This window comes from Phoxinus phoxinus (genome assembly GCF_949152265.1).
Source record: "Phoxinus phoxinus genome assembly, chromosome: 18".
In the NCBI taxonomy this organism is placed as follows: Eukaryota; Metazoa; Chordata; class Actinopteri; order Cypriniformes; family Leuciscidae; genus Phoxinus; species Phoxinus phoxinus.
Window position 1 is genome coordinate 7,366,095 of NC_136893.1, and position 18,664 is coordinate 7,384,758.

Here is an 18,664-nt window from a genome sequence, read left to right on the forward strand (position 1 = left end):
TATTTTTGCTATTGGGTAAACAAGTGAACAACAAAACCCACACTAGCATCAGGCAAGAATCAACTATACAATAAAATTTAACTTTTTTGGATCACATAAGATTATTTTGCAATTATCACATTTTGTTTTTTAATTAAAATTATTGATTGCAACATTTGTGTATCTTATATTTAACTTTTTTATAGCCTACATGCCTATATCATATTAGCATATCTTGTATACAACTCAAATGTTTTTTATGCACTTGTTGATGCCATAACTCTATGCATCTGATCATTCACATGACGGAAGAGATTTTAAAAGAAGCGCGCGGCAGCAGTCACGCAAAGCCCCGCCTGCAGTACATGTGCGTGCCTCTCATGTCGCCTGATCTCACGCTGTGTTTTGCACAAAAAAATGTGTGTCAGTAGGACAGCGCTTTCCGCGGCACATGCGGAGGGCACATGCAGCGTGGCTTTACCAGCACGTAGCGCGCGCTCGAACAAGCACATCCAGCTCAGCTCGCCTCTCACACACTCCCGCCAATGAACATGCACGCCAGGATCAAGAGGAAAAGAGAACGCTAGGAGATCATGGGCACGTTAGAGTGAGATAAATCCCCGTCAAAGAGAACAACAGAGGTTGACGGCTTCCCTAAATCCAGTCACATTTGCCAGTCACCTGAAAACGTGATTTACGTGGGTGTGGAAGGGTGTGTGCTTGGCTAGGAGTGGAAGTGAAGTTTGACAGTCCCACAGAGATGCTGATGGCAGTGAGACATCACCACTAGGCATAGCTACTGCGTCCTTCAGTTCACACTAGCTCAGGAACAGGAACACAGGACAGGTAGCAGCGCGCGGAAGCATCATCTGCACACCTGTGACAGACTGTATCTTCGACAGACTATTGGCTCCGCTACCAATGCGAGATTGCGAGAGATCGCCTACTTTGGGCTGCTCACTGTATGCACTGGCAATTCGTGACTTTTTTACCTGCTTTCACCTGACTTTAACATACTGACACAAACAGACTTTCTTGAAGACAAGATTTCTGAAGACAGAGGATCTTGAAAAGCATAACAAGGATGGATAGTCCTGGTAAGTAGGCTAATACATTTCTTCTTGTTCTTCTTCTTGCTGATATAGTCTATTATTATATTATTATTATTTTAAATAGAAAAAATAACAATAATAATAACATGAGTTGTATTCATGTTGGTAATTGTACTTAATACCATCAATTAATGATAATAATATTAAATAATATTAATAATTTCATGAAAATAATTCAGTGCGTTCAGTGCATGCTTTGCTCTGATAAGGGTTATTATTATAAGGTAACACTTTAGTTTAGGGTACAATTCTCACTATTAATTATAGTTGGTTATTAGCATGCATATTACATTGGCTGTTTATTGGTATTTATAAAGCACATATTATGTCTTATTCTGCATAATCATATTCTACATGCTTTAATCCTACACAATACCTAAACTTAACAACTAGCTTATAGGCTACTAACTATTAATAAGCAATAATTAGGAGTTTATTGAGGCAAAAGTCATAGTTAATAGTTAATAGTGAGAATTGGACCCTGATCTGAAGTGTGACCTATATTGTTATTATTTATATATTATTGGTGGCAATGTTTTTTTGCTGATATGCTTCTTAACAAATTGAGTTATAGTCATCATTACTGTAAATATTCTGGCAATTCATGCAAATGCTTAGCTCATAATTAAGCATAATATTCATGCTGTGTAATTATGATTTGGTCTGATTAAACTGTTTAGATACACAATGCAGTTAACAGAGAAGGTTATGTTCTTTCATATGAACTATACTCATAGGGAAGGGGTTTTACAGTGTTGTGATTAATTATATGATACACACTGGTTTGCAATATGATCTAAGCATGTGTCATGAAGGTATTAGCTTGCTTTGATGATTGCGCTGGGCAGACTCATCAGTGCAGCATAAAGACTACAAAGTGCAGCTATATATAGTATACTGTGTGAATCACATAAATGATGGAGATAAACATTACCATACTTAGAGTAACTGCTGTAACTGCTGTCATGAAATGTGATTGCTTTCATGGAAATCTGCTTAATAACACACTCATGTGCTGACAACTTCCTGCTATAGCATTGAAAACAAACTCACGTGTAGATGGTCCAAGCTGGAGATAAGAGCGCTGTTAAACTTGGCTCTGGCTTATGAACACACTTGACCAGTGTAAACTAGAGTATGGCCATTAATCATATGAGATATTCAAAACAAAAGCAAAAAAAAGTCAAAAGACATCACAGTCCCAGCACTCAGGGAGAGTTGGTGGGCTCTTGAGGAATGCAATATTTCATAAAGTTTATAATAATTTAACTTTACTTGAGCGTGCACTTTAGCCTTCATCCAAGGAGGTTAACCGGTTAAGCTGATTTGGGTAGTGGTTCATTACCGAGGTTAGCCAAGGGCCAATTACATGCTGGCTCAGTCAACCAAGTCCACTTCAATGTTAATTTACGGCTGGTTCATTTACAAAAGCTGCAGTCACGTTCCGGAACAGGTGATGGAAACATTGTCTCATGCCTGCATGGCGCACCCTCTCAACTCTGTGCGTTCGACAGAAAGCCTTGAAAACAAATACGAGGCACAATAACATGCTGTATAAAGTCATTAAAGACAGGGAAATAATAACATCCGAACACATGACCTTTGAGTCGTAGACAACAGGAAACAAGGAAACAGATTTATTTACTCAGAAGTAAATAAAAGGGCTTGCCTACATCATCAACTCATACATGTGACTTTGAGTTTAGATCCAACACATGGATTTGTATTAGGGATGTAACAATATCGCAATTTTGACTGATAGATACTGACAATGTCCCATTACCAATATCATATTTGTTATATAAAAAAAAAACACTGTTCACACTCACATGCTGCAAGTGAAATCAGGCTTAATCATTTTAATGTACAGTACAGTATATTTGAAACTTGAAATATGAAAAAATATCATAGCCTATAAGCAGATTCAGTCTGATACTGGTATAAAAAAAAAAAGAAGGTCAGTATAGCATCTCCATTTACATGGAGGGGGCGGAGCAATTCTAATGTAGTTCTAATTAGTAATTCTAATAACAATGTTTTCAGGTATCCTAACATAACACAAAAATAAACTGCTTTCATTCAGGTCAAAAATATTGACCTGACCATCAAAAGTCTTTTAGAGGTTTAAATCAGATATAAACAAAATCGACATTCATCTTCAAAAGGACTACTGGAGCATGTACACAGTTTTATTCCCCAACTTTTTGTCCCTTATCCAAAACTGTTGAACCATTTGGTTTGGTTTACTAACCTACTGACTTCAGATGCTTTAGAAAATCGCTTATGAAATCTCTGCTGAAAATGTGATGTGAGTGCAGGCTATTGTGCAACAACAGGACCTTGAATTATTTTCATCATATGGCATAATGGCAAGCTTTATTTTCATTCATCCTGAAAAGCAAAAATCAGGCTATATGACGTTTCTGGCGCTCTGGGACATTATCGTGATTAAATGCACATCACACATTCAGCCTATAGGCTACTCAGTTAACTCCAGTTCATACAAGGTGAATTAGAGGTTCCAGATGCGATTTACGCCGGATAACGGACCATACAGCACCCCCCCCCCCCCCCCCACCACCACCACCACCACCACCACCACCACCATTCGACATAGCCGCCTGCTCTATTTTATAGAGCTTTTGGGTTATTAGAGAGGAGCGAGGCGCGCGCATCTTCCCACTGAACGCATCCCTCGCGCCTACAATCGTCCTCACGTGCATGCGCTCTCTCAGCCGCGTGCGGCGCGTGATTTCCACGCCCCCGCCCTCACCGCTTCGTTCTGATTCTATGTTTTGATGCAGATTGTAAGCTAGAAAGGGGGAGGTTGGTCAGTGGGTCAGCGATTTCATGCAGTCAGTGTAGCAGCGCCTCATCACGTTTTCCCGCCTCATGCAACTTTTTCTTTGGAGCGGTTCGCATAAACAGCTTCAGGACAGCATGAGAACATTCTGTATTGTACGAAATGCCCTACCCAAACGTACATTTTGCGTTCTATTTGAGGCCAGTCTAGGATTTATAGTTGGGCTTTTTAACATTTGTATCGCATAAGACCTCTTTTTTCTTTGATTATCTATCTAAAATCTAACAGGTGCTATATTATCATATATTAATAGTGTGTGCAAAATGCTCATTGTAGACAACACTAGGCCTACTATAAAGCCAGAACATATGAAAAGATTAAACATAATGGAACATATTTATTTTGTATCAAGTAGGCTATATTGTGTGACCTTTTTCTACCTTTTAAATTTTTTTTTTTAATTCAATAAAAAAAGTTTATAACATAATAAATAAATATTGTTTCAAAGCAGCTTCTATAGTGCATGCCGAGCAAGCTATAAACTCAAAACTTCAAAAGTGAAGTGTTTTAAAAAGTGAAAGTATGTTTTTTTCTTAATAATAATGTTACTTATACAATTGGAATATGCACACATTTCTTGTTGCATCCCCAAACCGACACATATGCAGATATGTTAAAATGTTGTAGGCTACATCAAGTCAAAGCATGTGGTCATGCAAGGTAGAGCATTTCAGCTATTTTCCTCGAGGGAGGGAGGGAGACCAGTGTTTGAGGTCAGGGAGGAGGGAATTATTGTCCCTGCAAAGTCCTCACGTTTCTACGCTTGTCTCAGCTCACTAGCAGATTAGTGTTTGCATGGGTTGCCTAAGCTCACAAAGAGCTGCCAGAGACCTGCTGATTCTTCAATTAATGCTGGTGTTTCCACTGACCCCAATTTATACAGACTTGCAATGACATGTGCACGGCTCCTCGTCGTGTAGCTTTTAGCAACTGCTGCACTGTCCCTCTCATTACATTATTATTATATTATATTATTATTATTATAAATTATATTATTTTTAGAAAGGGCAAGACAAAGAAAATTATATCGCACCTAGTACCCATTTCAGATTAAACTTTTAGATTGTTTTGCAATCATTTGAAATAAGTGCAGCTGCGCCTCATTATTTGTTTAAGGGGCATGTTCTGTTATCCTTAATGTCATTGTCGCTTTAAACTCTGTGGCCTTGTGTGTGTCAGGTGTGTGTAGGTGGGGTTACTAAGCATGGGCAGGGCTAAGTATTGCTCAGGTAGGGCTCACTATCACAAGGCTGTAAAATCCAGCGCTGTAGTATGTCAATATAATAAGTCCCGGCGCTGCACGTGCCTGTGGAGAGATCACGAAAACACTTGACTTTAGCATAAATAAATACTGAGTGCAGAGCATGAGAGAACACACACAAAGGAGCAGGGCAGATATTTGATGGTAGTTTTAACTTGTTTACTGCAAGGGTTCCAAATTATTTGTACACCACAAAACACAGATTGAAAGATAGTAAGCGGAAAATTGCGTAAGGAAATATTTACCCTATTGTCATTTCTCATTGTACACAGTAAAGGCATAGTTCACCTAAAAAAATAATTATTGTTATCATTTACTTTCATCCTCATGTTGCTCATGTTGAGATATTTATCAATCAGGAACATACAATAAAAGCGGATAGGAACCATTAACGTGCATTGCACAGGGAAAGACTAAAAATAGATACTCATATGCAATTGCAACATGAGTTTGAGTAAATGTTCAGATAATTTTTGGGTCAACTATCCCATTAAATGCACTCTAGGTTTGTGTCAGTGCAAATCAATTCGTGTAGTGTGCTATATAGAGCATTTAAGTATAGTGTACTTAAACTATACGTACACAATTTGCCATGTAGCCTATATTACAGATATTAATGATACCTCAAATAAATCATGCTGAATGCTGAGAACATGTCTGCCATTAGTGATCTTATAAATAGTTTATTCCCACACGATAACAAAAAATGGACTGAAAAGGGGCCTTGAATTCATGGAATCAAAACAACAGCTATTTTGACTCTTGACAGTAAGCAACTAGAACTAGCCTACTGGCTTAAATAATGAAAGTCAAGGCCAACCTCGTTGTTTTTACAAGCAAGAACCATTTTGTTTAGGAGAATATAATTAATAAAATATTTTGCCTGTTGAAAACTACTACGGGATTACATTGTTAAAGAAATATGGTGCCAGTGATTCCCGAAACATTTTGAACAGTGCAGCTCTAAATCACATTCTCTTGGCCCAGAGACCCACTGTGTCCTCGGGTTGTTTAAAAAGTTTAACAGAAAGCCACAGTGCACATTCTAACAAAACGTGACTCCTCGTTGCCCCGCTCTCTCAGGCAATGCATCTGTGTGGGAACTGTAACATCATCGCAAAGCTGACACGGCATCCTCCGGTGCGCGCCCCCTGTGTATGCTTTTGAGGCTCGCGACTCGCGATTGTTGTAGCGGTTTACACGAGACTGCGGATTTAGTTTGGGCAGGAACGGTGTCAGGAATCCATGTGAGGCTGCGGTCAGGTGTTGTGGAGTTTGGTTGGGGCACTATGCCAGGGCTATTATTGGAGAGGAGAGGCGGGAGAGCTTGTGAACACGTGAGACTGTGTCTCAGCTCATCCTGCGCGCATGACCGGAGAGGATGTGATAGGATGCAGAAAACAGAGACCTGCGGGGAAATGAAAATAAAACAAGCCAATGGTTTTATTTAAAATACCTAATGCCTATTAAATATGCCTATTAAAACCAAAACATACAACACATCATGGATTATTTGGTCAAACGGTAACGTTGCACTATGTTGCTGTGCAGCTGTCACTATTTTTAGCGCGTGAGATCGTTCTGACTGAGGGAACCTCACTCACTCCCAGGCAGTTGTTAGATTATTAGCCTACATCACCGTTTTTTGTATGAAATTTATTGTAACCTATATAATTACCCTATTTACCTGACGGCACGCAATAGTGTTGTCAGTATGTGAACCAGAGATTTTCAGCCAATCGGTTGAGTCGATTCACAAACGACTCGGACTGAATCAAATTGGATTTGATTTGAAAATTAGCCAATGCAACAGCCTGAATTGGGACACATGAAAAAAAAAGTTCTGTCATGAAACTCTAGGCATAGGCTCATAAGTCCTTAACCCAATCTGCTTGCAATTAAATAATTCTCTATAGGGCACAGCTGATTGGTTCCCGCTGAATTGGTAGCCAGTGAGCTTGCTGCTCAACATTCTAATTCTTGCTTATTGTTTGCTGTAGCAGTTTACAGCACGTAAATTTAAATCAGTTTAAATTAATGTATAATTTATGCGATTGACTAAAGTTCAAGTTTTTTAGTTTTTTATTCAGTCAAGGGCTTTATATACTTTTGTGTTTCTACAGGAAGTGTGATACTCTACGCTGGTACCAATGGCAGTGCCTGTCCAAGCCCAGGAAGCCCCTCTAGTGGCTATCAAACCCAGTCTCCATCTTCCCACTCCCAGCCCTCTTCACCAGAGGAGGTCACATTCACTGAGATCGGGGCCCTCAAGCAGCAAGGAAGTATTGGTTCGCCACCTTCTCCAAAACGGGTCTTTCAGTTCCCTGAAATCTACAATAACTCCACGGCGGGATCAAACCCACACAGCTACTCCCATCCAATCGCCGGTAAACGGCCTTGTGGATTCACTGGCACGTTTACCAGTAAGTGTTTTCCCTTTTTAATACCCGCAACACACTCAGTCAGCTTCTTCTTTCACAAAAGAATAATGAGTCCCTATTATTTAGGACACCTTCTTTGTGTTCTTTTACATCCTGACCTCATTCTCTCCATGTTTCTATTTTTATCCGAGCAGAAACAGGAGGCATGGTGCTCCTTTGTAAAGTATGTGGAGATATTGCATCAGGGTTCCACTATGGTGTCCATGCATGTGAAGGCTGCAAGGTAAGACATAATGAGCCTCTGATAAAATAAACATACTGTACACGAGTCTTTTCTAGCATTGTAGGCTATTATAATGTTTGTCTTTCATTCTTTGCAGGGCTTTTTCCGCCGTAGCATTCAGCAGAACATCAACTACAAGATGTGCGTGAAGAACGAGAACTGCCTGATAATGCGCATGAACCGCAACCGCTGCCAACACTGCCGCTTCAAAAAATGCCTGTCTGTTGGCATGTCCCGCGACGGTAAGAATTTTAGGAGGTTATCAGGTCACTGACATATGACAAATAGCGGAAAGTCGTACTTTCATCTCATTCTTCAGGCCAGCACCACACCCGCCCCCTTCAACCTACTTTCCTCTTTTAGACTTGCACCATCGGTAACTTTCAAGAGAGCAAGTTTCTTTTAGTTTGGCTGTGCACTCGTTTCCATCTCTAGCTTTGCCCTTTGTGGTCCCTCCTTTTTCTCGCTTCCTTCTCTCCATCGGTTCACCCTTCCCCCTCACACGTTCCCTAAGCTCTGCCTCCCAATCCCTCCTAGAGACAATGATTTATGAGGGATGGAGTCACGCAGTCCCTGAAGCTATCTGTCATCTGGAAAACTGCAGCAAATACAGGAATTATTTTGAGAAATTGGAACACGGGCGACTTGATTACCTCGCTCATGCCCTTATAACATCCTCAGCAATTAATGTTGTTCTGCAGCAAAAATTAAGCAAGGGATGCAGAAAAAGCCACACATCTAAACTCTTCTGAAGAACAATGCCTCATCCACTTGGCTTCGGCTGTGATTTAACTTTAAAAACACTGGAATGAAAAATAAATATGTGTCAAAATAAACTGGCACCCATATTATACTAGTACATTGTGACCTATTTAAGCCGGGTTTGACTTCTGTCAGGTTCTCGGCAGCATTTCATGCAGTGTTTACCAGCGGATGTGCGTGACAGTGTAGGGTTGGCTGTGATCAAGGATTGCACTGGATGTTGTTCTAAGAAGGCACCAACAGAAACGAGTCCATTGGGTGTTTAGTGAGGGAGGTAAACAGTCATTTTTACCTTGGTTCCTGAAAGTGCTAGAGCCCACAACCTAGAAACCTGTTTCTCTGCCGGGTTCTCATGCACAAACAGGAAAACCTCATTTAACTGCCTCAAATGCCACAATAAAGCAGACGCCCTGATTTCACTTCACTTCACTTCAGTCAGTTGTTTAATTTTGGTTGTGTTAAACAAACAGATGTTTGGTTTGACACGATGGGCCGGCATGGTTTCACTTCCGCTATGATCCTGCATTTGCGCAGACAAGTAATCAGTGCAGCTATATGTGTCACATATTGTTTTGCACAGGATGAACCGTTGTAGTTTTGATATCAGATTCATACCAAGATTTTACCAAGTAAAATTCAGATTTGGTGTGTTGGAATTTGAATTGGCCACACCCCACGGGAAGTTGAATTGGAATTTTAATTGGAATGACAGGAAGAGGAATTATTCAACTGAAAGAAATTCAACAGAGGCAATGCATTCTGGGAAATTAAGTGTTGCTATAAACGTTTTAAACAACTTTAAAGTAAGGTTTTGTCAAATCAACATTCAAAGTTTTAACTTTGCTCTGCTAGTTAAAATAAGTCATATAAATAAATTCAATGAATTGCTATTTAACAGGCATTTTCAATTCAATTCTGAATGGTGTATTTAACCATATTTATCATGCTGAAGGGAAGGCAGACAACCAATGCATGTTAGTTGCAGAAAAGCGAAAAAGATGTCCCCCCTCCTTGTTCTTGGCTCATTTTCACATTTACAGGTGTTGTGAGACTTATGTGATATATTGAGCATCCTTCTCACATCTGGTAAAACCAGTATATACCACAAACCCTTACGTCTACTGTCACCTCAATCTGCCAAATGACGTATTCTTCTCTTCTCTTCTCTTCTCTTCTCTTCTCTTCTCTTCTCTTCTCTTCTCTTCTCTTCTCTTCTCTTCTCTTCTCTTCTCTTCTCTTCTCTTCTCTTCTCTTCTCTTCTCTTCTCTTCTCTTCTCTTCTCCCCTCCTTTCCTTAACCACAATCATTAGTTTCTCTCCCAATTACCGTGGCATTGTCATCAAGTTCTGCCTGACCCACTGCCCTACTTACGGCTTCAGAGAGGAGTGAGAGTAGCATAGGGATGAAGAAAGGAAGGGGAGGTAGTGACGGAGAGAGAGATGAAGAGTGGGGGGAGTTAACACATTGTTGCAATGGTGCTATTTTTAGACTCAACAGCTGACAGATTTTCTTAGCGGAGGGGTGGTGATGGAGAAATAAGAGAGGGGATTTGAAAAGATGCGAAAGCATAGAAAACAACACTGACACATTTAATGTTCATCCATATTTTACACCGCAATGACCAAAAATTCAGCATACCGTTGTCAGTACTGGATAGTGAAAAGAAAGAAAGTCATACATGTTTGGAACAACATGACATAAATAACGGCACACTTTCCAATTCAATTTTGGGTAAACTATCTCTTTAAATTGCAATTTTCAGAAGGAAAAAAGTTATTGCATTGTGATAAAACATTTTCTTTAAAATAACATGCACAGACGAAGCAGGCACAATAATGGCAGATTAATTCATTAAGAAAAAAACCTTTTAAACCTATTGTTTCTCTTTCTGACCCCTAGCTGTGCGCTTCGGCCGCATCCCCAAACGAGAGAAGCAGCGGCTCTTGGATGAGATGCAGAGCTACATGAACAGCCTCAACGAATCGTCCACCATGGGCATGGAAACCTCCCCGCCACGGGAACCTCCTCCCAGCCCCAGCGAGAACCAGTCCAAAGAGGCTATTGGTGCCTTATCCCGAGCCTACCAGAACATCTTCACAAACACACAGGACACCCAAAACAAGCGTGCGGGCAACAGCGGAACGAACACCTTTCAAAACAGCCCTTCTCAGGACAGCAACTATCCTCATGCAAACCCTCTCGCAGGGTACCACGCAACTACCCATGAAAGCTTCTCGGCACCGTCTAGCTGCCCAGTTACTTCCAGCGACAGCAAATGCCCGGTCTCATTGGTGGACAACAGTCGGTACAGCTACGCGCCTTCATTCAGCCAAAATCACTCCCAGTCTAGCGTTAGCCTGCCCTCACAACCCACTCACGCCGATTACAACAGCTACGTGGCCGGCGAGTCCCAAAGCCAGCCCTCGTGTCCGTTCAAGTTGGCTGCTGGCACCAAAGTGCTGGTGAGGAATGCTTTACAGTACTTGGTAGATTACTTACAAAATGTAGCCCATTACTGAATTCAGATTTCATCATGAAAACTGTAGTTACTGGTGCTTGCTTTAGCAAGGCAACAGTATTGTTATTGCTCATACTTATTATTATTATTTTTCTTTTTATTCTGGACAAAGTTTGGCGCGTAACTCGCCCCGCACCGTTTGTCACAGACCCCTGAGTGAGGTGTCAAATCGACCGGCCCATTGAGGAGAGGTGTGCTATATCTTTTCTAAGCGATCGGGTGTACGATGTTCGCACAGCGGACGAAAAAGCGGCCAAAAAAGTCCCATTGACTTAACATTGCGGAATTTTCAGAAATTCAAATCCCAACTGTCATTTTTCACACACACAGACACAAAGGGCCTGACACCCCTGCATGTCTCCCCCTCTCTCTCCCTCAGAGGATTTATATTATCAAGCAGCCAATAAGTAATGGCCTAAAATCTTCATAGCCACACCATAGCAACCAGTTACAGCACCCTAGCAACCATAGGCTATAGGCACGAGGCCGCAGGCCTCGTGCACTCATTATAATGCACTCGTTTAATAGAGATTTTAAATACTCTATAAAAACTCACTCATAGGCACGAGGCCGCAGGCCTCGTGCACTCATTATAATGCACTCATTTAATAGAGATTTTAAATACTCTGCGGCCGAGTGCCTAACCTTAGCCCTAACCCCATAGTAACCATCTGTGAAAACTACCAACCACCTAGTAACACCATAGCAACCACCAAAAATACCTTAGCAACCGCCCTGAACACCCTAGCAACCGCCTAGAAATGTCCTAGCAATCACCCAAATACCCTAACAACCACCCAGAAAACCTTAGCAATTGCCTAGAAACCACCTGGAACACCCTAGCAACCACCCAAAATACCTTAGAACTCCCTAGCAACACCCTAGTAACCACCCAAAATACCTTAGAACTCCCTAGCAACACCCTAGTAACCACCCAAAATACCTTAGAACTCCCTAGCAACACCATAGCAACCACCCAAAACACCTTAGAACACCCTAGCAACCACCCATAACACCCTAACAACCACCCAAAATACCTCAGAACTCCCTAGCAACACCATAGCAACCACTCAAAATACCTTAGAACTCCCTAGCAACCACCCAAAATACCTTAGAACTCCCTAGCAACACCATAGCAACCACCCAAAACACCTTAGAACACCCTAGGAACCACACATAACACCCTAGCAACCACCCAAAATACCTTAGAACTCCCTAGCAACACCATAGCAACCATCCATAACACCCTAGCAACCACCCAGAACACCATAGTAACCACCCAGAACACCCTAGCAACCGCCTAGCAACACCCTAGCAACCACCCAGAACACCCTAGCAACCACCTGAACAACATGAATAAGCCATATCTCAGCAGCAGAACATCGTACAGACATGGTTGTTTGCTCGTATACAATCATGTACCACACTCTAGCAACCGGGTCGTGTTTTTTGCCACTGCAAGCACCATTCACATTTTCTTCTGGAAATGTACGTTCTAGTTATTATTTTTCTTTTTATTCTGGACAAAGTTTGGCGCGAAACTCGCCCCGCACCGTTTGTCACAGACCCCTGGGTGAGGTGTCAAAACGACCGGCTCATTGAGGAGAGGTGTGCTATATCTTTTCTAAGCGATCGGGTGTACGATGTTCGCGCAGCGGACGAAAAAGCGGCCAAAAAAGTCCCATTGACTTAACATTGCGGAATTTTCAGAAATTCAAATCCCAACTGTCATTTTTCACACACACAGACACAAAGGGCCTGACACCCCTGCATGTCTCCCCCTCTCTCTCCCTCAGAGGATTTATATTATCAAGCAGCCAATAAGTAATGGCCTAAAATCTTCATAGCCACACCATAGCAACCAGTTACAGCACCCTAGCAACCATAGGCTATAGGCGGCCTCGTGCACTCATTATAATGCACTCGTTTAATAGAGATTTTAAATACTCTATAAAAACTCACTCATAGGCACGAGGCCGCAGGCCTCGTGCCTAACCTTAGCCCTAACCCCATAGTAACCATCTGTGGTGCCCTAGCAACCACCCAGAACACCCTAGCAACTGCCTAGCAACCACCCAGAACACCCTAGAAACCACCCAGAACACCCTAGCAACTGCCTAGCAACCACCTAGCAACCACCCAGAATGGCCTAAAATCTTCATAGCCACACCATAGCAACCAGTTACAGCACCCTAGCAACCATAAGCTATAGGCACGAGGCCGCAGGCCTCGTGCACTCATTATAATGCACTCGTTACCTTAGTCCTAACCCCATAGTAACCATCTGTGGTGCCTTAGCAACCACCCATAACACCCTAGCAACTGCCTAGCAACCGCCTAGCAACCACCCAGAACAGCAACCATAGGCTATAGGCACGAGGCCGCAGGCCTCGTGCACTCATTATAATGCACTCGTTTAATAGAGATTTTAAATACACTGCGGCCGAGTGCCTAACCTTAGCCCTAACCCCATAGTAACCATCTGTGAAAACTACCAACCACCTAGTAACACCATAGCAACCACCAAAAATACCTTAGCAACCGCCCTGAACACCTAGCAACCGCCTAGAAATGTCCTAGCAATCACCCAAATACCCTAACAACCACCCAGAAAACCTTAGCAATTGCCTAGAAACCACCCGGAACACCCTAGCAACCACCCAAAATACCTTAAAACTCCCTAGCAACACCCTAGCAACCACCCAAAATACCTTAGAACTCCCTAGCAACACCATAGCAACCACCCAGAACACCCTAGCAACGCCCTAGCAACCACCCAAAACACCCTAGCAACCACCCAGAACGACCTAGCAACCACCTGAACAACATGAATAAGCCATTTTTCACCACCAGAACATCGTACAGACATGGTTTTTGGCTCATATGCAATTGTGTACCACACTCTAGCAAGTCGCGAGTGGCGAGTTTTGCCACTGCAAGCACCATTCACATTTTCTTCTGGAAATGTACGTTCTAGTTAATAATGTAATCTATTATATTACACATTTTAGGTAATATAATCTTTTAGATTACTTTTAGATTACTTTTGGCCTAACTTGTTTAATAAGTTTAGCTTAGTTTAATCTTGTACCGTATTAATACAAAGAGACACATATAAAATACAAAGAGAATGAATATTTATGCAATTCTTTGTTATCAACAACATAAAGTGCATTATGTCAGGGTTTCCTGAACTGGGGTTTGTGAAGGAACTAAACTGGATTCCTAAATCCTAATTCCTAATTCCTAAAGCTAATAATTAATTATAGTTCACCCAAAAATTAAAACTCTTTTTGGGTGTACTATCCCTTTAAATATTAAAAATGTTAAATAAAAAACACACACACAAAAAAAAAAAGATTAAATATGGACTAGTGACTGGTCTGTGTATGCAATTCCACACAATATTTAGAACATAGATAAGCAATCATGTTTTTTTTATTAGAAAATTAAATAGATAAAAAAAGAAGAATTGAGAAGAATCAATGAATTATGAATAATTTTCTGAATATTCAGCAATCATGTAATTAATATAAAAAAACTATAATCTGATTAAGAGTATTTTAAAATATAATAATCTAATTACAAGTATTTAATTTTTGAAATCTGATTACGTAATCCAGTGTATATATAATAATTTACTACCCAGCACTGGATTTATATAATCCAAGAATGTTTCATTATTGCAGAAATATTACGTTTAAGTATAATTTAAGATCAAAATACAAGAATAGACCAATAAATGAAGCATAATGCTAAAAAATGTCTATGCTTCCTCTCTCCTAGGCCTGTCCACTGAACGCATGCCCCGTGTCAGCACCTGGCGTCTCCAGTCAGCAGGTGTGGGAGTCTTTCTCACAGTGCTTCACGCCGGCTGTACGCGAAGTGGTCGAATTCGCAAAGGGCATTCCAGGCTTCCAGGAGCTCTGCCAGCATGATCAAGTCATGTTGCTCAAAGCAGGCACTTTCCAGGTACTGATTACATAACCCCTTTAATTCCCCTGACCTTTTACATCCCTATTATTGCTATTAAAGAAGCACTACGCAAACAGATTTCCCAATTCGTCCCAATTCAAACTCATGCCATTGGTCAAGCCAAAGGCTGACCTGTCAAATCACTCAAAACAAACACAGCAATGTGTAGATAGTGGTGCAATGTTAAAGCCCCTTAGGGACATCAACCTAAATGTAAACTTGTTGTTTTGTTTTTTGAGATGAAAAATACACACATCGTCTGGGTCAATCTTTTCACTTCCATCTTATTTTGTTGCCTTTTGCAGGTTCTTATGGTGAGGTTTTGCTCACTGTTCAACCACAAGGGCCGGTCATTGACTTTCCTGAATGGGCAAACATACCCGCTGGGCACCCTTAGGGGTCTGGGTATGGGCTCCTTGCTGGACGCCATGTTTGAGTTCAGTTCCAAGCTGAGCTGTCTGGGCCTGGAGTCAGATGAGTTGGCTCTCTTCATGGCTGTGGTGCTGGTTTCTGCAGGTAAGAGAGTCATTAGTTCATTAGTGCTATTTGCTACGGCATGAATCACAGGGTTTGCTTTCAGTGGGAAAGACAGTATATAATTATTGCTCATGCTTAGTGTTAGCGATTTGAACTAATTATTTATAATAGCGATGCATATTAAATGCAATATTAAGATCATTATTATTATTTATGTTCTAGCCTATAACCTAAAATGTCAGATAAATAGCCAAAATGATTATTTTCAAATAAAACGGTTAAAACACACTTTTCATGTAGTTCCAAACCGTTATACATTTCTTTCTTCGACAGAACGCAAAAGAAAATATTTTGGATTAAAATTAAAATTCAATTAAAATGAAAGAACATTTTTAAATAACAAATACAAATCCCAATCAACTAAATATATGCATACTGTATAATTAAATATACAATATTGAATACCGATAAATAAATAAAATCTTATTTATAGGTAACAGATATTGTGACTATATATATATATATATATATATATATATATATATATATATATATATATATATACACACACACACAATTTATTTCTATTTATTTATAATCTTTTATAATTTTTTAAAAATATTTTTTTATCATTTTTCTGTTGGTTTTTGATAATAAATGGTTTCTCATTTATCCACAGATTGCTCTGGCATTTTGGATTTTGTGGCTGTCGAACAGTTACAGGAAGGACTCCTCCGAGCGCTGCGCACCTTAGTCAACCGTCGCCGTCCCGACGACAACTCGCTCTTTCCCAAACTGCTCCTGCGTCTTCCAGACCTGCGCACCCTCAACAACCTTCACTCCGACAAGCTGCTGGCCTTCCGTATCGATCCCTGAGCTATCGCTCGCTGCAGCTGGAACTCAAGCAAAGGCCACCACTGGCCAATCAGAGAACACCTTTCCTGGTCAAGAGAAAGACTGCTCATTTAGGGGGAGACGTTGAGCGTGTTCCCATAGGAACCATTGGTTATGAGGCTTGTTAATGAGGAACACAATGAACAGATGGCTCTCAGCAAGCTCTAAACAAGACTATATCTTCATTTAAGCTTTCACGGATCATTTTCATACACGCATTGCCCTTCTGTTCAGCTCGCCTGGAGAACAATGCTGATTATATTTATCCGAGGGGAAGTTTTGCCAGTCATATCATCATAAATAAGCTTACCACAGAACTTTTGAAGACCAAAAAAACAGGTCATTCCTCTTTACTGCCTGCAAAGTGAAATACACAGTCTTTAGTCAAGTAGACCATGTATACAGTAGAAAGGTAATTTTAGGGACCATTTAAAGCCAATTGTGTCAGTGTATGTGCCTGTGTGTTTGAGAAAGGGACAGAAATACCATGTACATAAGCCATAGATATCACTTATACAGTTACATCACATTAAAACTTTAGTTTGAGACAATAAAGAATACATTTAATTACAGGACATTTACTGTATCTGCAACAACCATTTAAGTTCTTTAAAAAAATAAAAGAAACAACTGAAACATTTTAACTTTTTGAGATTAGATAAAGCTGTCATATTTGTTTTTTTGCTTTTTTATTGTCATCATCAAGCTGAATACAGTATATTTCCACACATTCTCCGTTAAGAATATATCTAAATCTAGGGATACAAAACCAGCATTCTCTCCTATGCATGTTATGTTTTGTTGTTTTCTTACTGAAAATCCTGCACAGTTACACTGATTTAACTGCCTGTTCAGAGAATGAGGGATTGGCAGTCGTGTGTTTGAATGAGACGGGGGTCTGGTGCCTTGTAGCAATGGACTGTTTATCGGTGTGTTGTAAGAACGAGCCCCTGAACTCCTGGCACCAGCACAGTATCTGCACAGCGGTTACTATGATCACAAAGCATGTCAAGAAGGCACTTTGGACTGCCTTGTGGTTGAGTTGATTTTTATTATGGCTGATAAAGTTATGTTATTCAATGGAAATGTATATTTTGTAAATTGTTTTCTTCTGTAGAACCAATATAAATACAAGATTATCTCTTATGATGTTGTCTGTTTTGTTTTTTAAAGCTATACACACACCTGTGACATTAAGTTTTAAAAAAATACAATACAGTAAAACTAATTTTTTGGTGCTAAATGGTTATTATTGTTGAAAATATTTTTTGCCACTTCAAATTTTTTTTGGAAACCATTATACATTTTTTTTCTTCTTCCAATTAACAATGTAAATGTCTTTAATGTCACTTTTTAATACATCCCAAAATCTTACTCGCCTCAAACTGGTAGTATATCACAGTATCCACAAAAAAAATTAAGCATCAAAAACTGTTTTCAGCATCGATAATAATAAGAAATGTGTCTTGAGCACTACAGTAAATCATCATATTATAGTTATTTCTGAAGTATCATGTGACACTGAAGTAATGATGCTGAAAATTCAGCTTTGCATTACAGGAATACATTTTATTTTAAAACATTAAAATAGAAAACAGTTATTTTAAATACTATATTTATACTACAGTATACTTTTGATCAAATAAATGCAGCCTCGGTGAGCTTTGCCTGTAACATATTGCAGCATCAATGCACGCTTTATTCTTTCTAAAGATAAATAAGTAGGCTAGACAAACCATTAATTGTTGTCATGTTTTTCCTCAGTGGACTTTATGTCAGGAGCTTTTCAGAGTGATGCAGAAATAATTTTAACTGGCCTGAAACTGTCAGTCATGTTTTGGTTGTCAAACTGAGTTAATCCACTTTAATTCAGGACACTGGGAAATCATAGGCTATTTAGTCTCTATTTCTAACAAAATCAGTTAAAACACATGCATGTAGCCAGATTTTTTTATTATTATTCTTGTAGAAGCTATCATATGTTAGTGGTATTGTCTTTAGTTCATCTGAGAGCCATTAGAGATATCATCAATAAAATTATTCAAGACATTGCTTTACATAGTAAACGGTGTTATAGTGACATCGTGTGGCCACCCACAGTAGCCAAATGGCATTTCAATTTAAGAAAATGAATATACTCATGCTTACGTTTCATTCAC

The 18,664-nt window shown here is 40.0% G+C and overlaps 1 protein-coding gene across 1 annotated transcript; it reads left to right on the forward strand.

Annotated features, from left to right (window-relative positions):
• Positions 1-398: 398 nt before the first annotated feature.
• nr1d4a (nuclear receptor subfamily 1, group D, member 4a) lies at positions 399-17,650 on the forward strand. Its single transcript, XM_079589632.1, has 8 exons — positions 399-1,076; positions 7,339-7,638; positions 7,791-7,879; positions 7,977-8,121; positions 10,541-11,103; positions 14,946-15,131; positions 15,440-15,650; positions 16,291-17,650. The coding sequence occupies exons 1-8, from the start codon at positions 1,064-1,066 to the stop codon at positions 16,485-16,487; spliced, it is 1,704 nt and encodes a 567-aa protein (XP_079445758.1). The 5' UTR covers positions 399-1,063; the 3' UTR covers positions 16,488-17,650.
• The last annotated feature ends 1,014 nt before the right edge of the window (positions 17,651-18,664 follow it).